The following is a 23658-nucleotide window of genomic DNA, read 5'->3' as shown; positions in this document are numbered from 1 at the left end:
GAGAGAGAGAGAGAGAGAGAGAGAGAGAGAGAGAGAGAGAGAGAACTCTGCTCAACAAGGACAAAATATATACCCCAAGGGGTTGCCCCCAGGGAACCCACCTCCCACAGCCACACCCAGCCAAGATAATCCCATTCAGGGGACTAATGCACTGATTTAGATTAAACCTCTTGCAGTAACCGAACATTTGGCTTCTAAACTTTCTTGCATTGTCTCACAGAGGAGCTTTTGAGGGACATCTAACATCAATACCTTACCCATGTGCTATAGAGAATCATCTCATGACCTAAAAAAGGTCTTTAGTAGATGGAGCACATTTTCAACATTGTGGACTCAATCCATCTTGCATAGATATCAGTGATGCCCTAAAAAGCAAAGGTCTTATTTCTGCTCTCTCAGAAAATATAAGAATTAGGACAAGGGTAAAAAGATAACTGCTTCAAAATTCAATGATTTTCAATTAAGCACCAACAGCAATAAACAGGCAATTTTATGTGGACCGAGTCTCTGGACAGCGTATAAAACTGCTCTACTTGACAGCATTTTTAAAATAGAAGGAATCATAATTACTAACAAGGAGTAGTAGCATTTTGATGTAAACTGTGCCAGCTTGAAAACCATTGAACGACAGGCTTAAATAAAAGCACAACAAGGAAACGAGTTCATCTTTCTCTTTCTTTTCTTTTCTTTCTTTCTTTTTCTACCAGGGATTGAACTCAGGAGCACTACACCACTGAGCCACATCCCCAGCCCCATTTTTTATATTTTATTTAGAGACAGGGTCTCACTGAGTTGCTTAGCGCCTTGCTTTTGCTGAGGCTGGCTTGGAACTCATGATCCTCCTGTCTTGGCCTCCCGAGCCACTGGGATTATAGGTGTGCACCCCTGCACCCACTTATCTTTCTTTTGTAGGAAGGCATTCACTTTCTCCACCTGCAAAGTTCATTTGGCATCTTGTTTGCCCTGCACCAAATGAATTTCCTCATTGCCTAAAGGAGTCAGTTTTTTAGGCTTGATAGGTCCTTGGGACTTAGAAGTTATCTATTGAAATGTCCATAACAAGGTAGAAATTCTTTGAAAGGCATCCTTGCCAGAAGATCAGAAAGTCAATGCCTTTCTGAAAAGCAAGGAATCTACATGTCCAGAAAGGCCCATGATCTGCAGTTTCCCTCTAGACTGGATTCTAGTGCAGAAATGAGAAAAACAAAATTGTCTATTTTTTTACACTTACAGAATCTGAGTTCTTCTTCTCATCGCAAAAAAACTCTTTCAGAAAGGCTGTCCATGGAGTTGACAGATAGGAAGTTTAAAAAATATCACCATTACAGCTGAAGGTTTTGATTTAACAAAAGCTAACTAAAATTTAAAATGTTCTGATCATGGGGAAAAAAATCAAGGTGAAAATGAAGTTTAGAATATGTCAAGTATAATAATACTTACATGTTATTTAATTTAACTTAAAGAGAATGAGAGACTGGGTATATTATATGCAATCTGCAAAGAGCATTAGAACTTAATGTTCAAGATAATGTAGTTAATAGAAGATTGATGCTCACCTCCTCATACACCTTCTTGGCATTATCATTGTCTCCTATCAAAAGGTACCCCACTCCAAGATCATTCTTTAAAGAAGTATCATTGGGAAATAATTGAACTAATCTCTGTAGGGTAAGCAGGGAACCTCTCATGTGACCTGATTTGGGGGAAGGGAAAAAACAAAGAAATAAAAAGAGATTACATATACTTTTGGATTGAGAATATAATTCAGTAGAGATTATTCGACAAGCTAAAATCTGATTTTATAGATTAATGTTTCATTAAGTGAATTTCATGGTGAAGTTGCGATGGTGTCAATAATTGCTGTAAATACTGAACATGCTATTGATTAAAGACATTTTAAAGACATGCTCATTCTCTAAGTTCATCAACACTTATCTTTTTATGTTAGATTCCCTTTTAAAAAAGTTTTATTTACCAATTCCTTGTGAGAATGTTTTGCGGAGATATTTTTGGCTTATTAACTTTAAAATTACAGATAGAGGATAGACAATAAAAATTCTTATTACTTTCAGGGTAAAGCACCTGTATAAAGCTTAAAAAGGCATCAAGTTACATAGCACAGCATTTAATTGTGACAATCTCCAATCAAAAGTGTACCCAAGTACAGTGTACCCACACTAAGTACTGAGTGTGGAGCAAAGGATAGATCACCTAGTATTATGGGACCCTCTGGTGGACGATAGGATACTATACACAACATGAAATCAGGAATCATGAAAATTCCAATTTCTGTTTACTGTAAGGCTATCTGACTGGCAATTTAAAGTATCTGGGGCCACTTGCCATTACTCCTTGCCGTAGTTGGAAAGACAACCTATATAAGAGAAAATGTGCTAAATTAGATTATCACCTTTGGAAAAAAAACTAATTACCTAAAGTGCTTAGTTGCCCACAAATCATATATTAGCCAACAATGTGGCAGGACAAACAAAAAGCTAAGCTGTCTACTCCACTAACAAACTATCTGGCACAAAGCATCACCAATTTAGCCCACATGGCCTGTTCCACTGCTGACCAATCGTATTCCACTCAGAATTCCCAGATGAGTGGATCAGCCAGTCATTTCCTTGTGAATAAATCTGGGTCTAATTTTCTGCCCTTTTCCTTCTCCCTGCCTGCCCATCTAGGCTCACTGCTTTTCTTCTGCTTCTAAACTTCTCCTGTCAACCACAACACAGGCATAGATTAAAAAAAAAAAAAAAAAATCCTGTTCAGCCATCAGCAGCCTGTGCCTTTCCCTGTGTATCATGAACCCTGTCCTATTGTGAGCCAAATGCACTATCTTGCAAATGGCCAACTGCCTCTGATCCTCTTCAAGTGAAATCACTTCATTTCCATTCACAGGAGAAGTCCATATTCAAATATCAAAGGACTGTGAGGAGAGGGTTAGGTTTCTTCATAGACAGTCTTCTTCCAAGGGCTGGGAACAGGATAGGGCAAGTGAGCACTCAGCACAAAAGCTGACATCCAAAATATCCATCATTCTGAGTTGAATAATATTTTAACACATCCTTTAAAATAATCAAAATTAATGTAAAACATCCAAGGTGAACAAAACACTAACATTTTAAAGTTAGAATCATTAACGGGGCTAAGGAGCACCATGATGGAAGTGGAGGCAAAGGGAAAACTCAGCAATATGGATCGTGCATCCTGGGCAGTGCCTCCTCTGCCACCCTGAGTCCAGCCTGGCCTTTCTTGTCCTGTTTTTGTGTTGCACATTATCCTTCCCCTGATCTGGACTTTCTGGACATAAGTCTAATTGATGGTTTCTTACAGTTTTTATTGACACTGGGCTCTGCTCCTGTTACATCTGCAAAAGTGACACAATCACCCTTTATTCCATGTCTCCGAGAAGTGACAAAAGGGTCAGCTTGGCCTGGACTGTTACTTATTTGAGCCTTCACCAAGTGACACTGAGAATCCATCCATGCAATGATGCAGTCAGCCAAGTACCTATCTCAGCAGTGACACCTAGTGTAAATCCTTCCCTGCTTGTTTAAATGTTGGGCAAAGAGACTCACAAGCCTGGCTGAAAGGAAGGCAGTTAGTTAGTCTTCCTTGCCCTTGATACTTGGGAACCTGGGTCAGTCAAGACTGTGGTCTTTCCATGTTTTAACATTGCTTTTAAGTCTTTGCAAATGTCCTTTATTATCAAAAGCGTATTTTCTAGCATTTTCCTTGGAATAGGTCCAAATTTTACATGTAGATGGTGGGAGTGCCTGGAACTCCCAACATTCCTTGACAAACAGCATGCTAGGGATAATTTCAAACTCCAGGAACCAGTTTCATATAGTTATGAGTGAGAAGAATCTGGCATCACAGAAAGAGTGATTAATTTGTTTGCTATGGCTCCCTGAGCAAGTTATCTAAGCTCTCTGCATTCTATTTGCCTCAAATGGAGGGGGGGCAAGGAAGGTGTAAAAATACCACCTGCATCTTTGTATTTATTGAGGCTGGGAGTGCTGTTTCAGTTTTAGAGATGGTCAGTCTAAGGTAGTCGAGAAACTACTTGAAATTAGTGACAGACCTGCGGTTCCGGTTTCCTTCTGGTGACTTATCTTCTCTCACGTGTGCATGGCCTCCAGGATGGAGGCAGAGACGTGCTGTTTCCTCCTGAATTAACCCTTACTGCATCTCACCTAGAAATTGCTGTCGTTCTGAGCGCCGCTTCAGACTCAGCTTCACCAGGTCTGTGGGGACATCAGGCAGACTGGTCACCTCTTGGTAGGTCTCAATGGCCTTGCGCAGTACCTCATTGCTCCTCCTCTTCTCAGCCAAATCATCTTCACACTAGAGGAAGGACCCAGACTGCATCAATGTCTCATGACCAGCTACATTTCTAAGGACCCAAAATATTCATAAAAAGTTAACTTCTGGACATGCTTTAAAAGAAATTCAAGATGGATTAACCTTTATTAAGAAAAAACATACAAACAAAAGACAACAATATAATCATTTAATAATAATAATAATAATAAGTTAGCTACCAAGCTAACTTTTGAAAAAGAATACCATAAAAGCCAAATAATGCTGGGGCTGATGGAGATACATCATATTCCACACTAACACCACATTGACAGGTCTCCAGCCCACAGCTCCTGTTTTCATTGGTGCATTTCTGTGCTGGCTCTCTCATGCATTCATGCATTCAGCAGCTATTTTGCGGGGGAGTAAGGCGTTGTTTTTTGCATGTGGCAGACAAACTGAACAAAACAGACAAAGCTATTTTCTCATTTTGCTTCCACTTCATAAATGAGAGAAACACAAAATGCAAATAAAGATGTCATGAGTTTGAAGGCCAAGAGTGCTGTAGACAAAAAAAGGAGCAGGCTGAAGAGTGCTGAGTAGGGTGACAGGCAGGTTACCAGTTTAGTCAGGGTGGGCAGGAGGGCCTGAAAGGAAGAGAGCAGGCTATCCAGGGGAACAGGGTTAGGAAGACAGAACAGTATGAACAGCAACTCTGAGGTAGGAGTGAGGTATAGAGGAAAGTGGAGGGGAGGAGGGAGGCCCAGTGTGAGCTATTGGCTGATGCAGGGCTGGTAAGATACTGAAACTGCTACTACACTCAGGAAGATGGAGAGACATCGGGCATTTGACATGATCTGATGTATGTAAGGGATCATGCTGGCAGCCATTTCTAGAATAAGCTGAGGGGATGGAGGAGAACCAGGGACCCCAGGTAGGATGTTCTGGCAGGAAGGCAGATATGGAAGAGAGTGATCTGGACAAAGGGGCAGTAATGAAGGTGGTAGGAAGCAATCAGATTACAAGTATATATTGAAAGTCAGAACCAACCAATTTACAGATGGTGTGAATGTAGGATAGGAAAAAAAGAGAGAGATCAATGATGAATTGGAGGTTACTGGCTTAAATGATTACCTGATGGAAGTGTCATTATGTGGGAAGGACAGGACAGAAGAAGGTTTGGGGGAGTAAAGAATCAGGAGCTCAGTTCTGGATATATTAAACTCCAATGGCAAGGGGAGATATTGACTAGAAGGTGCATACATAAGTTCAGGGGAGAGGTGAGAGTTAGAGACATACACTTTAGAATCGCTAAGGATGGTTATAGTATTCAAAGAAGAGTTATAAGAGTAGATAGAAAAAAGAAGAGGTCTGGGAAATGAGCACCCCTAATTTCCAGTGTTTCAAGGTCATTAGAGGTCAGGAAGACAAAGGAACACCAGCCAAAATGACAGTGAAGAGGGAGGTCAGAACAAAATAGTAAGAAAACATTCTGGTATTCTGGAGACCAAGCAAAAGAAAGGTTTCAAGAGAATGAGATCAAGGGTGTTAAAAGCAGCTGCAAGGTTCGAGCAGATGAGAACTGAGATGAGATCACACTGGACCGGGCAGTACAGAGCCTCTGATGGCCTTGGTAAGCTGTTCCCACTGGCCAGCTGGGGACACACACCTGCATGGAACACATTCAAGAGACTATGGGAGGATGGGTGAAGACAACTCTTTTAACAAGAAGTCTGGCTATAAATGGGAGAAAAGAAACAGGCCAGTAGGTAGAGGGGAATGTACAGACAGGGAGAGATTATTAAAGATGGGATATAATACAGTATGTTTCCAAGTGGATGAAAAAAAGATTCAGTAGAGAGGGAAAATCTGAAGATGAAAAAGGAAGACAAAGAAATTTGAACAAAGTCCTCCAGCAGGTAAAAGGAAAAGGAACCAAAAATGTGCATCCAGGGCAACAGGAAGGGAAGGCAGAGCAGACAGACACAGGTGTAGGTAGGCTGGTGCAGGTGGGTTGTCAGTGTAATAGTGTGAACACATGGAAATTCTTTGGACAATTCTATTTTCTTAGTGAAAATATAAGTAAGATTCATAGTTGGATATTGAGAATGGAGAATGAAATACTGGTGATAAGAGGAGGAAAATGTGTTAAAATGGTCATCAATAGCTCACTGGATTTAGTAGACTATAATTTAAAGACTACCATTTAAGGAAAAATGACACCAGTTACATGCTAAAAGTAGCATATATAAAATTTTTAATTAGGACATGTAAAGATGTCTTACTTGTTTAACATGTTTCTCTTGTTAAAATAGATTGTGTGCTGGGTCAATACATAGACATCTGAAGAACCCAAACAAAGCCTTACTCCACCATTTGAGGACTTGATAAGAAAATGATCCATCTCACCCCCATCCTCAAGTGATGGGGTCTAGGCTTGAAGCAGTGGTGATAGGACTCAAGAGAAAGGAAAAAAGGTAAGATCAAAATTTCAAAGGTTAGAAAAGAGCAGTTCATCCTGGCTTGATAGAAATGATGCTCCAGACCATTCAACTACCTTTTCAACCAATCTGTAAGTAGTCTTCCAGAATAAAACTTTTCAGAGAGAATGTCCAATGTCAATGACCCATATTGGCTTTTCAGTGTAGGTTCATGTCTAGCTTTTCTGTTTAGCCATCACCTTCATGTGAATTTGACTAGAGTGAATTAACTCCCTAGACTGTGAACATTGTTGGATGACTTACTAGAAACAGTTCAAGAGCTTCAGAGAGGCCTATTGAGACGAGACTATCAAGTTCACTCTCCATTTGGAATCTACAAAGTTATCAAACATAGTCTGGATCGGGGCTCTACGCAAGGTTAGAGGAAGAGCAAATGCCTATATAATAATCCCTCTCTATAGAGACAGAAACAAACATTTAAGCTCAATCTGGAAAGACAGAAAGATGATACAATCCATCCTTTGATACAATGATACAATATGTCTTGTTCCATCCCTTGAGCCCCAGGGTCCTTGGTTTTAATGAAGTATAAGCATTTTATAACTTCTAGAATTGGGAAAATATCAGTACTAAAGTGGCATATAATTCTTTAAATAACTCCCAAATGAAACTAATAGTACTTGCTCTGAAAGTCAGAATTGTACTTATTGTTTTTTTTTTTTTTTTTAATCAGTCAAGCATCTGTAGATAAAACAAGCTGGACTGGAACTGAACATTTGTTACAGGACGTTAACATTGCAAGGCCTTTTGTTGAAGAACTAATTCACTCAGCCAACCTTCCTAGGAGATTTGTCATTTTCTGCCTCAGAGGCATTAATGGTTTGTGAAAGATGATAAAGTGAATTGAGTTTATAATTCAAGATTTTTTTTTGTCCCATGTTTAGTAAGTTATTCAAAATTGATTTTCACAGTGGTCCAAAGAATAAGACAGTAACAGTGATACTATAGAAATGATAGGTATTGTAGTTTGCACCCGACTTGAGGTTGATGAATTTTAAAAATTGGTTGGAATGTTCCGAAGTAATTGTTTAATCTGCTAAGAAAGAATGAAAGTCATAATTTATTTCTCCCTATAAAACCCATCTTCTGTTGAATTTTTGTTTTTAAAACTCTTATGAAATTAAGGTTTCCCTTAAATTACTCTATTAAAATTTAATTTACCATGTCTAAATTTTGTTTTATGCTACATTAATGTTAATACAATAACATCTGTAGCAGAATAGTTTAAAGATAAAAAATCTTGTGTGAGGACTAAATGTCAAATTCCTTCTGTGAAATAAGAAAATAAATACAGAAATCACCATGTTTTAAAACCACTGCACTTATTTAGACTTTGGTACCCACAATTAAAATCATATATAAAGAAAAATTTCAAAGCACAGAACATTTTTACCACAATGAAGTTATCATTTGCATAAACCATTTCTACCTAGTTAATATGCTTTCCTTACATCAAAAGACTTAATGCCAGTGACGAAACACATCACTTATTTGGACAGGAATGATCTTTTGGTAAGAAACACATGATCTCATAAGAGTAATACAGTGTAGCAATTTTAGAGAAAATAATTTACAAAACTCATATAGTTGGTATCTGTTATGACTGCTCTAGACTGTGGACAAGAGGAACTTATTTGTAATAATATTTTTCAAAAATTTGATTTATTAAAAGGTACTTCATAAAAATTCAATTAATTACATTTTAATGAGGTGACTAAAACAATCTGAATCTCCAGTGGCCACTACCTTTAGCTCAGAGCAAGACATATTGCTCACTATGAGTGTCCTACACAGGTGTCTGCATGGATACCCTCCAGACAAGCACTGTCAACTCCTTCTCAGTCTGAAAAAACCTTGGTTTACTCTGCATCTATCATTTCCCAGCAGTGTTGATGCTCTCATGACCCCAGGAATGATAGTAGGCACTTTACTGTCTTGACTTTTGTATACCAGCTCTAGCTTTTTTACTTCATACATCCAGCTGTTTCCTTGATATGTCCCCTAGAATGTCTAATAAACACTGAAATCTGAAGATCAAATGCAAACTCTTGATTTTAGCATCTCTCCAAATTTGTTCTTCCTGGTCAGTAATTGATATTATTCTCTCTTGGCAAAAGGTCAAACCAAAAAACCAAAAGTCATCCTTGGATCTTCTCTTTCTCTGACCCTTTCATCTAATCCATCACTAAGTCCTTTCGACTCCATCACCTACCCACTGCCCTGTCTCCATGGTCATGACCACAGTCCAAGCCACCAGTACCTCTTGCATTCACTGAAGTGGCCTCCTGTTCTTTGTGCATCTACTTTCGCTCTCATAATCCACTGCCACCCAGCAACCAAAGTAATCTTAATAAAAAATAACCAGACTATCACACCCCAGGCATAACATTTCTCCAAAAGCTTCTTAGCTCATGAAGAATAAATCTATAGGACCCTGGCCTCACTGTCCCACCCTTCTATGCCTTAGTATATCCTTTTTTTCTGTTTGGGTTTATTATACCAAAAATGTTTCTATCCATCATGGCCTTTGTCTTGATGTTCCCTCTGCCCAGACAACTTATTCCACAACCTTGCCATAGCTCAGCCACATACCACCTCTCTAGAGAGCTGTTTTCTGACCATTTTTTCAAAAGTGACATTTGCCCTGTCGTTTCTAATCACATTACCTGCAACCAAAAAATCTTCATAGGTTTGCTCTTTATTCCATTAAGTTCTTATTCTTATAACATGCCTTATTAGGCAATATGATCAAATATGTTTATTTTTAACACATCATAATATTCATTCAGCATATATTTATTTAAAGAGACTTTCAAAGCTTTGCTCACATGTTACCTCCTCAGTGAGCTTTTCTCTGTCATTCTTCCCACCAATTCAACCCCCTCCCATGTCCAATGGCAGTTTCCTGCTTTAAGATTGTTCTTTTTAGCATTTATCTCTAGCAAACATAAATTATATTTATTTGTCATATGCACTGTCTTGCCTTTGCAATAGAAATACCATAAAGACAGGTTTGGTTTTGTTTTTTTAAAGTGTTTTATTGATGGCTGTATCTCCAATGCCTAGAAAGAGACCTAGCACACAGTGCCAGGGATCTCACTAAACATATTTTAAATAAGTAATTTAAAAAATATCTTCCACTAGAATATAAGATCTACAAGGAAGACTTTAGTGTGTTCACTATATCACATTCTGAATACTTTTCAATTTTCTGTACATTGTAATGTTTAACATCTCAGAAAATCTAGAAAGACTGCTGTCTGGCTATCCAAGAGACAGCAAATGAGCAAGTTTTGATATGCAAAGTAATCAATCCAGAGCCAAACCTCTTTTACCTGGCCCATGTACCATGGGAGGCAATAGTACTATGTTTTCATCAAGGTAGCCAGATACTTGGCAACTGGAAACTAGTCTTACAGCTCAAGGCCTGACAAAATTACTCCAACTAGCCAACCCTAACTGCTCACCCCACCCTACCTTGCTTTTCCATGGAAACCCCAACAAAGGCTGCAGCTTAAACCTTCCCCTTGAGCCTTGTCATCTGCCTCCAGAGCACTCTGGCATTTTCCCACTTGGCCCTGCATGGCGTGGGGGCCTCCCATCTGTAGTACAGGAGTATAATAAACTTTGTTTTCTCCTGAGTCTTTCCTGTGTCTCCTTTTGTGGCCACAGTTGAATGAGAATCTCATAAAAGAATATAAAATTGATACTTCCAAGGCCTACAACCGTACCTGGCACAGATGGGTTCATGTGGTAACAGGTGATATGGCCAAATTCATGAATGGAGGGGGTGGAATGAAGAAAGCCAGACAAGGACACAGTGGGAGTGGGAGATGGGGAGGTGGTGACTGGTAAGAAATGAGTCAGTTAAAAGAGACTATTGAGAAAACAAAGTACATCCTATTTTATATTTTTAAAAACTCTGTCTAAAGCATACTGGCAACCTCTTGTTATACAACTGAGAGTCTTAAAGCTCTGAGGAAACTGAATAAAAAATGGTATGGTGTTCTCCATGGAATGGGCCATGGGGTAAGAGAAAACCAACGACAAATGTTTTACTCTTTGTTTTCTCTTCAAAACCAAAGGCAAGCCATATGGATGCTACTAGACTCAGTAGTATATAATGTGAAATGAATTGTCTTATTTAAAGCAGTATTTGGTGCCTGGGTTTAAGCATATACATGAGAAAACTACTCTGTATAGAAATTGGAAGGGGAACAGAGAAAATGCAAGTAATGCAGATTGAAAAAAATTGATTACACAGAGCACATGAACATAGAAGTGTTCTGGAATACCTGTGCCTTCCCGTATCTTGCTCGTGGACTCTGAGGGTATTTGCGCACTAGTTCTTCAAATGCATTCACGGCTTCTTCAATTTTTCCCTGTTAAATGCAATCACATAAATACAATAAATTCAAAATATATGATGTTATTCAATAGTGATTTTGTCGGATTTTTTTTTAAATTTCTGAATTTAAAAACTTTTACCTATAATTTTTTTAAAAAGCTGTATTATGCCTGGGGATGGTGGTACATGCCTGTAATCCTTGCATACTTGAAGCAGGAGGATTGTACGTTCAAAGCCAGCCTTAGTAATTTGGCAAGGCCCTAAGCAACTTAGTGAGACCCTATCTCTAAATAAAAATCAAAAAGGGCTGGGGATATGGCTCAGTGGTTAAGCATCCCTGGGTCCAATCCATGGTACAAATAAATACATAAATAAATAAGCTGTATTATGGATGACTGTAACTAGAAATGAAAACAACATACTCAATTTTTAAAAAGAAGCATACCGACAATGATGTAATATGCATCTTTGTTACAGAAATTGAACTTTCCCTAAAGATATAGTTCCTACATGCTTTCTCAAAGATGTTAAGGTTTTACATGAGGGAAATACTGCTGGCAGTAGAATGTCTTGGGTCTTTAAGAGGCAACGAAATATCTTATCACAGCTCTGAAGCATCTGTGAAAAGGTTGAGGAACAAATACACAGGATGAGAAGGTCATTTAGCCACCAGTTGTTCCTGGGGAAATGTCAGGGTTGATCATCAGGCTGATCATCAGCAGGACCTTTTTTCCTGGGTTACTGTGTCCCCAGCACCACAGACAGTTCCTCCCACCCAGGAAGGGCCTGTGAGTGAATGAAGGATGAAGGAGGGTCCTTCCAGGAAGGAAAGTAGAAGAGGAGGTAGGGAGGAAAGGAAGCAAGACAGAGGGGTGCAGGGTAGGACAGGATGAATCTGAGTCAGAGCGTCATCCTTAGGGTGTACGGTGCCTGCAAGTCAGTCCACTGCGGCAAGGGGAAGAAATATTCAAATTTCATCTACTTGTATTGTTTATCTCATGTTTGTTTCACAACCAGTCAATGTGCCCAGGCTTGAGCAGTCACATCAACCTCATGCATATCTGTGTCCATGGAGGCCAACCCCTGCCAGCCCCCACCAACACCACACAGTGGCCTAGAGTCTCTTTTCAATCTATGCCACCTCAGGGGCCTGCCATGGTGGCTTCCCTCAACAAAGGTTTGTTGTGAACATTCTTCAGATTAAATATCAACTCTTTTTGGGTGAGAGGAGGGCACACATTCATAGGCCATAAGGTTGAGGAAGAAACTGAGGAGGGCCACTTAGCCATGGCACCTGTTGTTGCCCATGGAAACACCAGGGTTGATTTGGCTTATTCAGCCAACTGGAGCACATCTCTGCCTCTATCAACTCCCCTTTCAAAGCTTACATGGGGACATAAGAAGATGGTCCAAGTGCCTTTGGTAGAGCTTCTGACTACTACTGCATGAATAGAAAGGGAGGACATGTGACAGGAATCTTGGCGGGAGTCTGCCATTAGGGATAAGGTTCCCTCCATCTCATTCCATCCAAATACCATTCCACAGTGTGAAGAAATGTCTCTTGGCTTCCAATGGATGGCAGCATGTTATGGTTTGGATTTTAAATGTCCCCAAGGCTCATCTGTTGAAGGCTTGTTCCTCAGATGGAAGTGCTACCAGGATGAGGTAGACCTTTTAGGAGGCGGGGTTTAGTGGGAAGTTAGGTCACTGGGGAGAGTGTCCTTGAAGGGGACTAGGGGACACCAGATTTTTCCTCTTTCTTTGATTCCTGGCCACTGTGAGGTGAGCAGCTTCTCTGCCACTTGCTCACTGCCATCATATGCCGCTTTGACACATACCTGTGTCCATGGAGGCCAACCCAGACAGGCCTGAAAGTAATGGAGCCAACTGACCATGATATGAAACCATGATCCACAATAGATCTTGTCCTCTTTTCAGTTGATGATTTCAGGTAATGATGCTGCAGTGATCAAAAGCTGACTGACACTTACTAGTCAAGGATACTAAAATCCATGGGATAGAGATTTTATAAACTGAAGCTTCCCAAATACTTCAGATCTATAAATCCGTAAATCCATTCAGCCCATACGTAAATACAAAATCACCGTGATTTATATGGTTTGACCTACACTGAGTGGAGCATTCCTGTAACAAAATGTACCTAAAAAATATGGCTGTCCAGAGCAAACTGCTGATAGGTTTCATCAGCCTGTTTTGGAAGTGTATCAGGTTTCTTTCATTTCAGTCCTCTCTTTTATTGCAAGTTGGCAGTACTTCTGCTGAGAGAGTATTCTCAAATGTCTGTGGGTCTCTTACATATATCACAGGAATTCACAACACTGGACAAGAAGTGTTTCCACAGATCCCTCCTGTATAACTTTATCTCTATTCTGACTTCTTCTGAGATGGCTGAGTGGATCCAAAAGTCACACACCTAATCTCTTCTGGAAAAAGTACTCTGCTGTACCTATGGATTTCTCTCCAGATTTGTCTTTTCTAACAGTGATTTTCCTAATGTTAGCATCTTCTGCAACCTGGATTGGCTGAGAAGTTGCCAAACAATCAAGTGCTGGATCTTTTTTTCCTCAACAGTTTTTTCTTCATTTTATCTCCTTTCTCTCATATTTTAATATAATCAGCAAAAAAGAAACTAGGCTGTACTTTCAACACTTTGCATGGAAATCCCCTCAGCTAAATATTCAAATTTATTGCTTAAAAGTTTTCCCATAATTCAGGTAAGTTTTCTGCAACTACATAACAAGGGTCACCTTTCCTGTAGTTCTTAATATATTCCTTATTTTCTCCTGGGTAACTTGCCAGATGAGACTTTAATGTCTGTGTTTCTATTGTATTATGCTCAGGATGATATATGTATTCTCTAAGATTACAGATGCTCTCTCTAATATGTTCCTCACTTTCTCCTGAACTTCCTTAGAAACCATTTTAACATCCGTATTTCTACCAATAATTTGTTTAGGGCAAAACAGGCTTTTTCTATCATACACCTCAAAATTCTTCCAACCTCTACCCCTTACCCAATCCCAAAGCCACTTTCACATTTTTAGGTATTTGTTACACTCTAACTGCCCAGTACCAAAATCTATGAGTTTCCTATGGATGCTGTTCCAGACTACCACAAACTTGATAGCATAAAACAAGAGAAATCTGTTCTCTCACAGTTCTGGGAAGCAAATATCCAAATTAGTCCCTCTGGGCTGAAATCAAGATGTTGACAGGGCCATACTCTCTCCAGAGACTGCAGGGGAAAAAAATCTGCATTTTGTCTCTTGCCAATAGGTCTTGGCTTGTGGCTATCTCACTCCAATCCCATTTCTATTTTCCTCTTCTAAGTGTATGCCACCTTCTATTTTGCCTGCATCCAATTTTCCTCTGTTCTTCTCTTATAAGGAAACATGATTTCATTTAGGGGGCCAAGTGAATAATCCAGGATAATCTCTAGCTCAAGAACTTTAACTTAATCACATATGCAAAGATACTTTTCCTAAATAATGTACCATTGACGGGTTCTAGGGATCAGCACATGGTTCTCTCTTGGGAGGCCATTTTCATCCGACTACTTCTATATGCAACTTAAATTGCAAATATTACTATGCTAAATGTACCATTGTCAGATTTAAAACACAAGCAGAAATATATTCATATAAAATTTGATAAAGCATGTTGTTCTCCTTCAACACCATCAGAGTTGTAAAAATAATGGAATATCTGGGCTCTGTCCTAGGCATCTTTTGGATCCCCTCAAGACAGAGGCTGTGTGATTTCCCTAAGTGATCATCAGTTCTGCTCCTACATCAGCTAGCTGTAGTGCTAATGTGTCTACTTTTAGTACAATGAAGTTTTTTTTCCCTCAGAATACGTGGTTCTGAACACCATTGTACAATTTTTTATTAAAAAAAAAACAACAGTGCTTATGAAGAATTGCCAAAAAATGAAATGTCCTTAATTTTTGTCTTAGGACAAAGACAATTCATTGGAGAAAGATGTGGGCCATACTCTTTTGGCATAAGGCCAACTGAGGTGCTAAAGGATATTATAACACAGCCATGCACGTGTATTCTAGAATCCACTAGGATAATGTTGGGATATTTTCCATCCTATTCTGCATCTAAGCTTTACCAAGATCTAGAGCAGAACACTTCTCTTTGGATTTGCGCAGACAGTTATTCTGCACCAGTTAGAAGATTTTCAGTCTGCTTCAGTTTCTCTTGTTCTTCCAAAAGCAAGTATAGGTGGCTAGCATGACTTAGGTCTGTGGTTTTGAACTTTCATGTGCTGACCTTACTCTGGCTCCATTACATTTTCCCTACTCTCCATTTTTCATTTTCACTTAAGATACATTATTAATCAATGATTTCAAGAAAAAAAAAGAATACATTTCAAATCCTTTTGGGGGCTTAGGGAGGAACTTTAAAGAATAAATATCATTTTTAAAGATGATATCATTGAAATATGATCTGATCTGTACATGTTTGGATGAAAAAGTGACTATGTACTTTCATGTAATGTAGCACTTGAACCTGAGATGTGAACTGAGGCTGGACTGGCTCTGTCGGGGGCATGCCTTAGCTTGACCCTCAGACATTCTGGTGCATTAAGTTGCTTCCTTTCAAATAATAGGTATAAAAATATCCCTAAAAAAAGACTTAATTGTGCTGATAACTGTGTCAATAATACAGCTCCCTGTTGTTCCAGAAGCAGGAATTGCATATGTAGCCACTTCTTCCTTTTTTATTTACCTGATATAGATTCACAGTGCTCCTAGAGGAAAACATCATAATTTTTCCAAATGAGCAAGACTGTAGAGTACCCCATGGACAGTTTCAGCACTTTTATATCCCACTGACTTATGTGTCCCTTAATAACTGAGCTCTTCTTTACCATTCATTAAAACTACATAAAAATCCTTCTCTAAAGCTGTTCATTTGTGCTTTACCCCAAAAGTCACCTGTGCATTTAGTACCCTTCATTTTCATCTATGGCATTTAATACAGAGAAAGTAGAAGATACCAAGTGAGGTGAGAGGGAAAAGGTTCTTGCTTCATTTCTATTAAGAAATACAAACTCACCACAAATAGTAGATGGCTTCACTTAATGAAGTTAAACAAGATAGACTCAGAGCTTATTTTTATGTGGTTAAGGTTAGGGGCAATGAACAATAACTTTGCCATACTATTCTTTGCACAGGGTTTAGCTAAACCTTGGTTTTGGAGCCTTGTCTAATGCTAGTTACAGAGGCCTTATGCTTATTAGTGCATTTCCAATAAATGTAGAAATCCCATTTTTGTTCCATTTTATTTCCTAATGTGTATGTTTTTATTTGCTAACATTCTCCTTGTCCTGTTTTTTTTTTTTGCAGCTAATGTCTACTTAATCAAAAAGCATATTGCAGAAAAACTAATGAACATTATAAAGATTAAATTTAAGTACAAAGAAAGAAGAATTTCCATGAAAAATAAGCAAATGATTTTGTATCCTAACTATATTATAATAAATATTTTGGGGACTGATAATGACATGAACCTAGCCAAGTTATGAGAATAAATATTTCAATTTAGTGTCAATTCATTCTTTTAAAAAACTTTAATATCTGGAAAGGAATGCAAATTATATTCCAAATTAACTGATAACAAAGCAAAGCATAAAATAGTCATGTGGAAAACTGGGGATGCCTGAGGTTAACCCTAAGTGAGAAAACTGTCAAATCTATTAATATTACATGCCAGCTATCCCAATAGTGCTGAACTAAACTACTTCTCATTTTACTTTATTTTTGCATTGAGGTAGCATGAAATTTAAAAAAAAAGAAAAGAAAAAACTTCCACTAATCTGGTACTTGACAGTGTTATTTCTTCTCTTTTCACCTTGTTTGATCTTTACAAAAACCAAGAAAGAACAAGGGAGACAAATAAGGAAACTGAGACTCAGGATGCAAATGATTTGCACAAATCTATACTACTGTCGCATGATGGACATGGGCTGGCACCCAATTCAGTTGTCCTAAAAAGAAGTTTCATTTCTCTGTGCTCATTGGCTGCAATTTTTTTCCATTTGATCCATTTCTTTTGGAAATGTGCAGATATGCTTAGGGAAATATCTACTTTATTCAAAGGTTGTGTCTTTTCTATTAGTTACTATCATTATCACAATTATTATTATTATTATTATTAGTTTATTTTTTTACGAACCAAGGGTAATGCCTGAGTTTACTTGATAAGAAAACTGTTGAACATTTCCATACAAAGCAAAACCTACCCTTTTACGAAGTTTTTCTGCTGCATCAAGTTCAGCTTTAATAGTCTTATCAAATTTATTTAATAGCTTAGGCTTCTTCTTCTTAGCTGAAAAAAAAAGAGGTTTTTAGTTTTAATTGTTTTTCTGTCTAGAAATAGTTAAGAATAGTAACTGACAAATAGCGAGAAGACTGAACTCAAACACATGAGTTCAGGGGCGAGCACATTCCAGCTCCCCTTCCCTTTTTATTTCCAGGGAGTACAATGGGGTGACAGCCAGTCCTACTGAGGAAGAAAACCCTTGCATATATAGGCTTACATATACAGGTGGCCCTTACATACACATGCATACCTGCATAAGTGGCCCTTAAAAGCATAGGCACACCTTGTTTTATTGTGCTTCACTTTATGGCACTTTGAAAATATAACATTTTTAAACAAATCCAAAGTTTGTGGCAACCCTACTCCCAGCAAGTCTATGACCACCACTTTTCCAATAACATATGACCACTTCATGAGTATATGTCACATTTTAGAATTTATCCCAATATTGCAAATTTTCTCATTTTTAGATCTGTCATGGTCAGGCAAACCTCTGACCAAGACAAACCTCAGCCTACCCTCCTCAATTGGCCATCCTTTCTTTCTTCCTTCCTTTTACTGTGCCACCTTTTTACTACTTCACCCCTTCAGTGTTCTGGAACAGAACTAATGTCTGTAGCTATCTCCACAAATCCATTTGTTTCTTTTCCTTCCTATTTTACTTGGCCCGGTTCTCATTTTATCTGACAGTGTTGACCCCTTCCTTTTCCCCAAATTGATTCATTTCCTTGACTTTTGTGTTGCCCACTGTCTTAGTTTTTCCTCTCATTCTCTGACCTCTCCATCTGCTCTGTGACTCCTTCTCTCCTGATCCCTTTGATGTTACATTCTTCAGGGTCAGTCTACAGCCCTTTCGTGGGGCCTTAATCACTCAATTTTCAAACTGAGCTACAAATTAACTATAGTATATTATCTCATGCATTGTAAAAATCATAAATCCCAGTGCCTACCAACAAGATAACTCAAATTCAATAGGTGAGAAACAGGTTGTCATTCCTCACCCATCTATGCTTGCTGGTACTTACCCTACTTCAGAGAATTGCACCCTATTCACCAGTTGTCCAAACCAGAAATTTGGTTAAGGAAGGCAAGTAAAATGAGGGAAAGGAACGTGTGGAATTAACCGAAGGAAGACTGAAGGAAACTGACTGAAATTGCTACTTTTCCACAGTTGCTATGCCAGGGCTTCATACACACTATCTTTATTTTCTCCACCTTCTCCACCCAGAAGATCTAAGTCTACAGATGAGATCACTGAGGTTTGGAAAGGATGAGTCACCTTGTCATTCTGCTTCTCTCCCCCACCAGGGAGGAAGCAGGCATCTACTTCTTGCTTTCCAAGAAATGGAGCATTTCCTAAAAACTCTTAGCCTCCTGTCTCTCCCCAACAGAGGTGACAGGACTTACCTGACTGCTCAGTTAATGAGTGAAAGTGCTTGTGTAGCTAAGTCCCACCCTTCACTGCCTCCCAAGAGCACGTATACTGAGCTGGGCTGACTGCCTAGTGTGTATGCAAGGTAGGGCAATGCCTGAAATCCCAGAGGCGCAGCAGGCAAAGATAGGAGGGTCACTAGTTCCAGGCCAACCCCAACAATGTATAAGGACCTAAGGAGAAGCTTTCTTAAAAAAGAAAAAAAGAAAAGCAGAAAAAGAAAATGAAAAGAAAAGCACATGTGTAGGACAGCCCTTCTCAGAAATGGGCATGCACACTGAGTCTAGCTGCTCACACAGGCAGGCAGAAAGATGTTCCCACACTTGGGCTGTTCTACTCTACCTAGAGTGATGGGTATATACAATTCCCGGGTTTAGCATAAAAAAAAAAAATCTCTTAGTCCTAGTTATCCAACCACTATTCTTCAATCAGCTCTCATCAGAAACAGAGTTGACCCTCAGACTACCTTTTATTTCACTACTTTTGAATTAAAATTGATTGTTGTGATTTATATTTTGTTCATTGTATTTTCCTCTTCTTCCATTCCTGAACCCCGGTCCCTCTTTTGATGAAAACCATAAGCATCTAAAGGAGAGACTGAAAAAAATATCAAACAATGGGCTTCTACAACTGCATGTCATATGTTAGCATACATGTTGATAGGGAAAGTGAATCCAATTTGACTACAATGTGGATTTACCATGGTGGGAGTTCATGTCTTGTCATGTCAGTACCAGCTTATATCTCCCAATTGTGTGTTTTCCTTTTGCAATCTGTCAGCAGGATGACAGCGGGATCTCCAGGAAAGCCTGGTGTGCACCCAAGACCCGGGTTTCCTGCAGACATCACAGGTTTTCCCCAATGTGTCTCCTTTCTAATCAATTCAAATTATCAAGTAATTGATAAGAAAGAAAGAAAGAAAGAAAGAAAGAAAGAAAGAAAGAGAGAGAGAAAGAAAGAGAGAGAGAAAAGAAAAAGAAAGAGTACTAGTAGTTTAGGACATCTAAAATAGTCAACAGTGAAATATAAAGTGCTTGTTAAGAAGCCATACTGAAAGTATCTTGGTGTCACAATATTTTAATAACAGCATAAAGAAGACAAAATATTAAAATCTCATTGTACCTTTTAATAAGAAATTACTGTCTCATTTTTTTTCATATAGCTTCCTATTTAACAGCTTGCAACTATTGATCCTGCTTGAAATTCAAGTTTTATTTTATTATGACTTTACAAAAATTATTTGAAATGAGGTCTCCTTATGTTACCCAGGCTGATCTTGAACTTGTGATCCTCCTGCCTCAGCCTCCAGAGTAGCTGGGATTACAGACATACACCATTGAATCCTATTTTTATTTTTAAGTGTGAAAAAGCCTGAGGCAGTTTTCTGAATTGTTAAAACAGATAAACAACAACAACAAAAATCTACACAGGCACAGAATCTTCTTATTCTGGAAAAGCAAATGGTCTAGCTGTAGAAACAATGATTCCTCCAGGATTCTGGTTATGAGGGGAGCTGGGCAAACTCTCTCAAGCTCTCTGGGCCTCAGAATTTCCATCCACAATGAGTGCCTGGGACTGCTTCTCTTAAGATCTCTTTGATCTCTGATATCCTGCATTTCTCATTTTCAATTGATTGAAATCATGTAAATAGTTTTTCAAAGTAGACCTATCAGGTATTGGAAAGGATTATTAATTCTGTTGAATCTGGATTTCTCAAAATGGTTTAGAAGAAATCTATGCTAAATTAATTTTTATTTTATTTTTTTAGTCACTGACACTACAAGTGTTTTGCCCTTTGCTAAAAACACAAAGGAGGAAAAATAAAAGCAGGAATCAGTTGTGTTTCAAATCCTTATATCCTTTGCTATGCCATGGTTGAAATATTAAGAGAAAAAATAATAGTGAACAGTATGAGAGTGCACTCATGATGCACATCTAGACAGCATAAGGCTTAATGCTGATCCATCTCCATGTAGTCCAGGGAAGTTGCTTTCATAGTATAGTGCATGGGAGAAGTTGACCACCAATAAGAGACAGAATCTTCATATTACTCCATGTTCTATACTTGTGCCATGGAAGACAGAGACAAAAATAGCAATTTCTGCTACAAAATAGACTGAAAAGCAACAATTTCCCAACCAGTCTCCCTGTCTCCCACCTGTCCCCATGTTAACATTGTTCTGGGGATCTTTATGGAACACCATCTGTCCTTGTCACTGAATTGCTTAAAATACACTCATAGATTCCCCCAGAACATACAAAACACAAACTAAATGGCATCCTCGTGATCCTGATGCTAGTTTCACACGCAAGAGAAATGACAACCATATCACAAAGATATACATGAACACTCTCATGCAGATGTTCAGTGCAGCATAGTTCATAAAGGCCAAAAGTAGAGAAAATGCAATGTCAACAACTGGTGAATGGATAAGCAATCTTCTGTGCATCCATACAATGAATGGATCAATATTCAGCAACAACATGGGTGACTTTCAAAAGCAAACATTAAGGGAAAGAGGCCCAATTCAAAAGGCTAGTGACAATTCCATTTACAAAGCATTCTGGAAAAGGATAATCTGACACTTGTAGTGTCAGGGGCAGATAACAAGTGGCTCCAGAGGCTGGGATGGGGAAAGGTTGATTACAAAGGGCACAAGAGAATTTTAGGGGTTATAAAGTATGTTAGTTTTAGATGTTAGTTGTGGTTGATATACTGTGTCTAGATGTCTCTGCAGTTGTCAAAACTTAATAGAAATTTATAGCACAATAGGTAAGTCTTACTGTAGGTAAATTATATCTTAATAAATCTGATTTTTAATAAAAATTATAAGGAAATGACAAATCCTGGGATTCTCAATCCCTCTTACTGAAGGGATAACAATAAAAACATTGGGTCATAAAAATATTGCACTTTCTAAAAATAAAATGAACATTAGTTTTGCACTCCCTCCCTACCACATAAACCTGTTGGGGTGTAACCATGCTGAAGAGTGTCCTCTCTACACAAAGAAATAAAAATTAAAAAAAAAAAAGGCATGTTATGTAAGACTCATCTAGACCCTCAACAACATTCATGTTTTTCTCCAGGATCCCAGCTACCATTTCTACTCTGGACTCTGGTCAATTGGCTTATGGATTTGTAATCTGCATTATGTTCACATTCTCAGCACATGACTCTGTGCACAGTGGATAGGGCCTCAGGAAGTTTGTTTGGAACCAACTTCAATGGTTCATTCACTCAAATATGTGTCAAAATGTCTCTGCCTTCCAGAGATTATGCTAGGTACTGAGAATTTGACAGGAACTTTCTCAAGGAGTCAACAGTATCATATTAGCTTCTTGTCACTGTGGCAAAATAACACAAATAATCAATTTATAAGGAGGACAAGTTTATCTTGGCCCACAGTTTCAGAATTTTTCGTCTATGGTCAGTTGCTTTTGGGCCTGTGGCAAAGCAGCATATCAAAGCAGGGGCACATATAGAGAAAGGTGATCAACGTGCAGCAACCAGGAAGCCAGAGAAGAGAAAAACAAGAAGGGCTGGGTTCCCAGTAGCTCTTTCCAGGATTATCCTCCAATTACCTAACTTTTTTTCATCAGGTCCCACCTCCTAAAGCTTCCAACACCTTCCAATAAAGCTATAGACTAAGGTTAAGCTTTTTAACAAGTAGACCTTTGAAGAATACCTATCCAAACCATAGTAAGTGTTTATGAAGACGTAAGTAGATAATTAAATTAAGAGGAATGTGAGTACAGAATTGAGTATACCTTATCCAAAATGCATGGGATCAGAAGTATTTCAGGTTTCAGAAACACTTTGGATTTTGGAATATTTGCATCTACATAATAAGTTATCTTATGAATGGGACCTAAGTCTGAACATAAAATTCATTTATGTTTCATATGTACCTTGCATATATATTAAACTGGAAATGATTTTATACAATATTTTGAATACACCTGTGTTTTGAATGCAACCCATTACAAGAAGTCAGTGTGGAAATTTCCACTTGTGGAATAATATTACGACTCAAAAGTTTTGGACCTCGGAGCATTTCAGATTTTTAGATTAGGGATGCTCAAACTGTAATTATAAGGGTGGACTAGGAATTGTATGACCTATTTGGGAGTGAACAGTGGAACCTTCCTGGGGAAACTGAAAACTGAAACAGAGGTAACATTCTCAACAGAAAAAAAAAAGTATTTTGTAAATCAATTACAATCAGGAACTTTACCATTTTCATAAGTTATTTTTCATGTAGGTGAAAGGCTAAAAACCTCTTTCCACTTGGATGCTAGGGTTTGACGTCATAAAGACATAAATTTTCTTATTAAGGGCATCTGGTCTTTCTAGAAATATGGAAAGCTGTAGGGGTAGCTGCTGCCTAGTGACTTTGGTCTCTGACTTGCCTGGACAACTGTGGCTCCCCATTGGCACCTAGACAAAGAACTCTAGATGCCAAGGGAAGCCACACAGAGGGTCACAACATCTGCTTCTGCACCGGGCTCCCGTTTTGATACAATTTTGCATGGCTAATTAAGCACAAACCTTGATGTACCTTGGTGTGTTTGTAGGTGTACTGTGTGAATTTCCCTCATCAACCTCACCTGAAATGTTGTACTTATTCAAGTAAAATATTATGCATCTTAACCTCTTTCATAGTTATATTTGCTTGAACCAGTTTTCCTACCTTTTACAAATTGACCCCTGGT

At 38.5% G+C, this 23658-nt stretch overlaps 1 protein-coding gene across 10 annotated transcripts in view; it reads right to left on the bottom strand.

The window, feature by feature from the left end:
* The window catches only part of Asph (aspartate beta-hydroxylase), a 214376-nt gene that overhangs the window by 58664 nt on the left and 132054 nt on the right, over positions 1-23658 (bottom strand). For all 10 annotated transcript variants that reach the window (XM_048783014.1, XM_048783017.1, XM_048783020.1 and 7 more), the window contains 4 exons: positions 17431-17516; positions 11105-11191; positions 4203-4353; positions 1557-1693 (listed from right to left, as the gene is read on the bottom strand). In XM_048783014.1, coding sequence (XP_048638971.1) covers positions 1557-1693; positions 4203-4353; positions 11105-11191; positions 17431-17516 — 461 coding nt within the window. The remainder of the gene's footprint in view (positions 1-1556; positions 1694-4202; positions 4354-11104; positions 11192-17430; positions 17517-23658) is intronic.

This window comes from Marmota marmota, unplaced genomic scaffold (assembly GCF_001458135.2).
Source record: "Marmota marmota marmota unplaced genomic scaffold, marMar, whole genome shotgun sequence".
NCBI classification, from domain to species: domain Eukaryota; kingdom Metazoa; phylum Chordata; class Mammalia; order Rodentia; family Sciuridae; genus Marmota; species Marmota marmota.
Note: the sequence above shows the minus strand (reverse complement) of the source record. Positions and strands in the feature narration are given on the sequence as shown.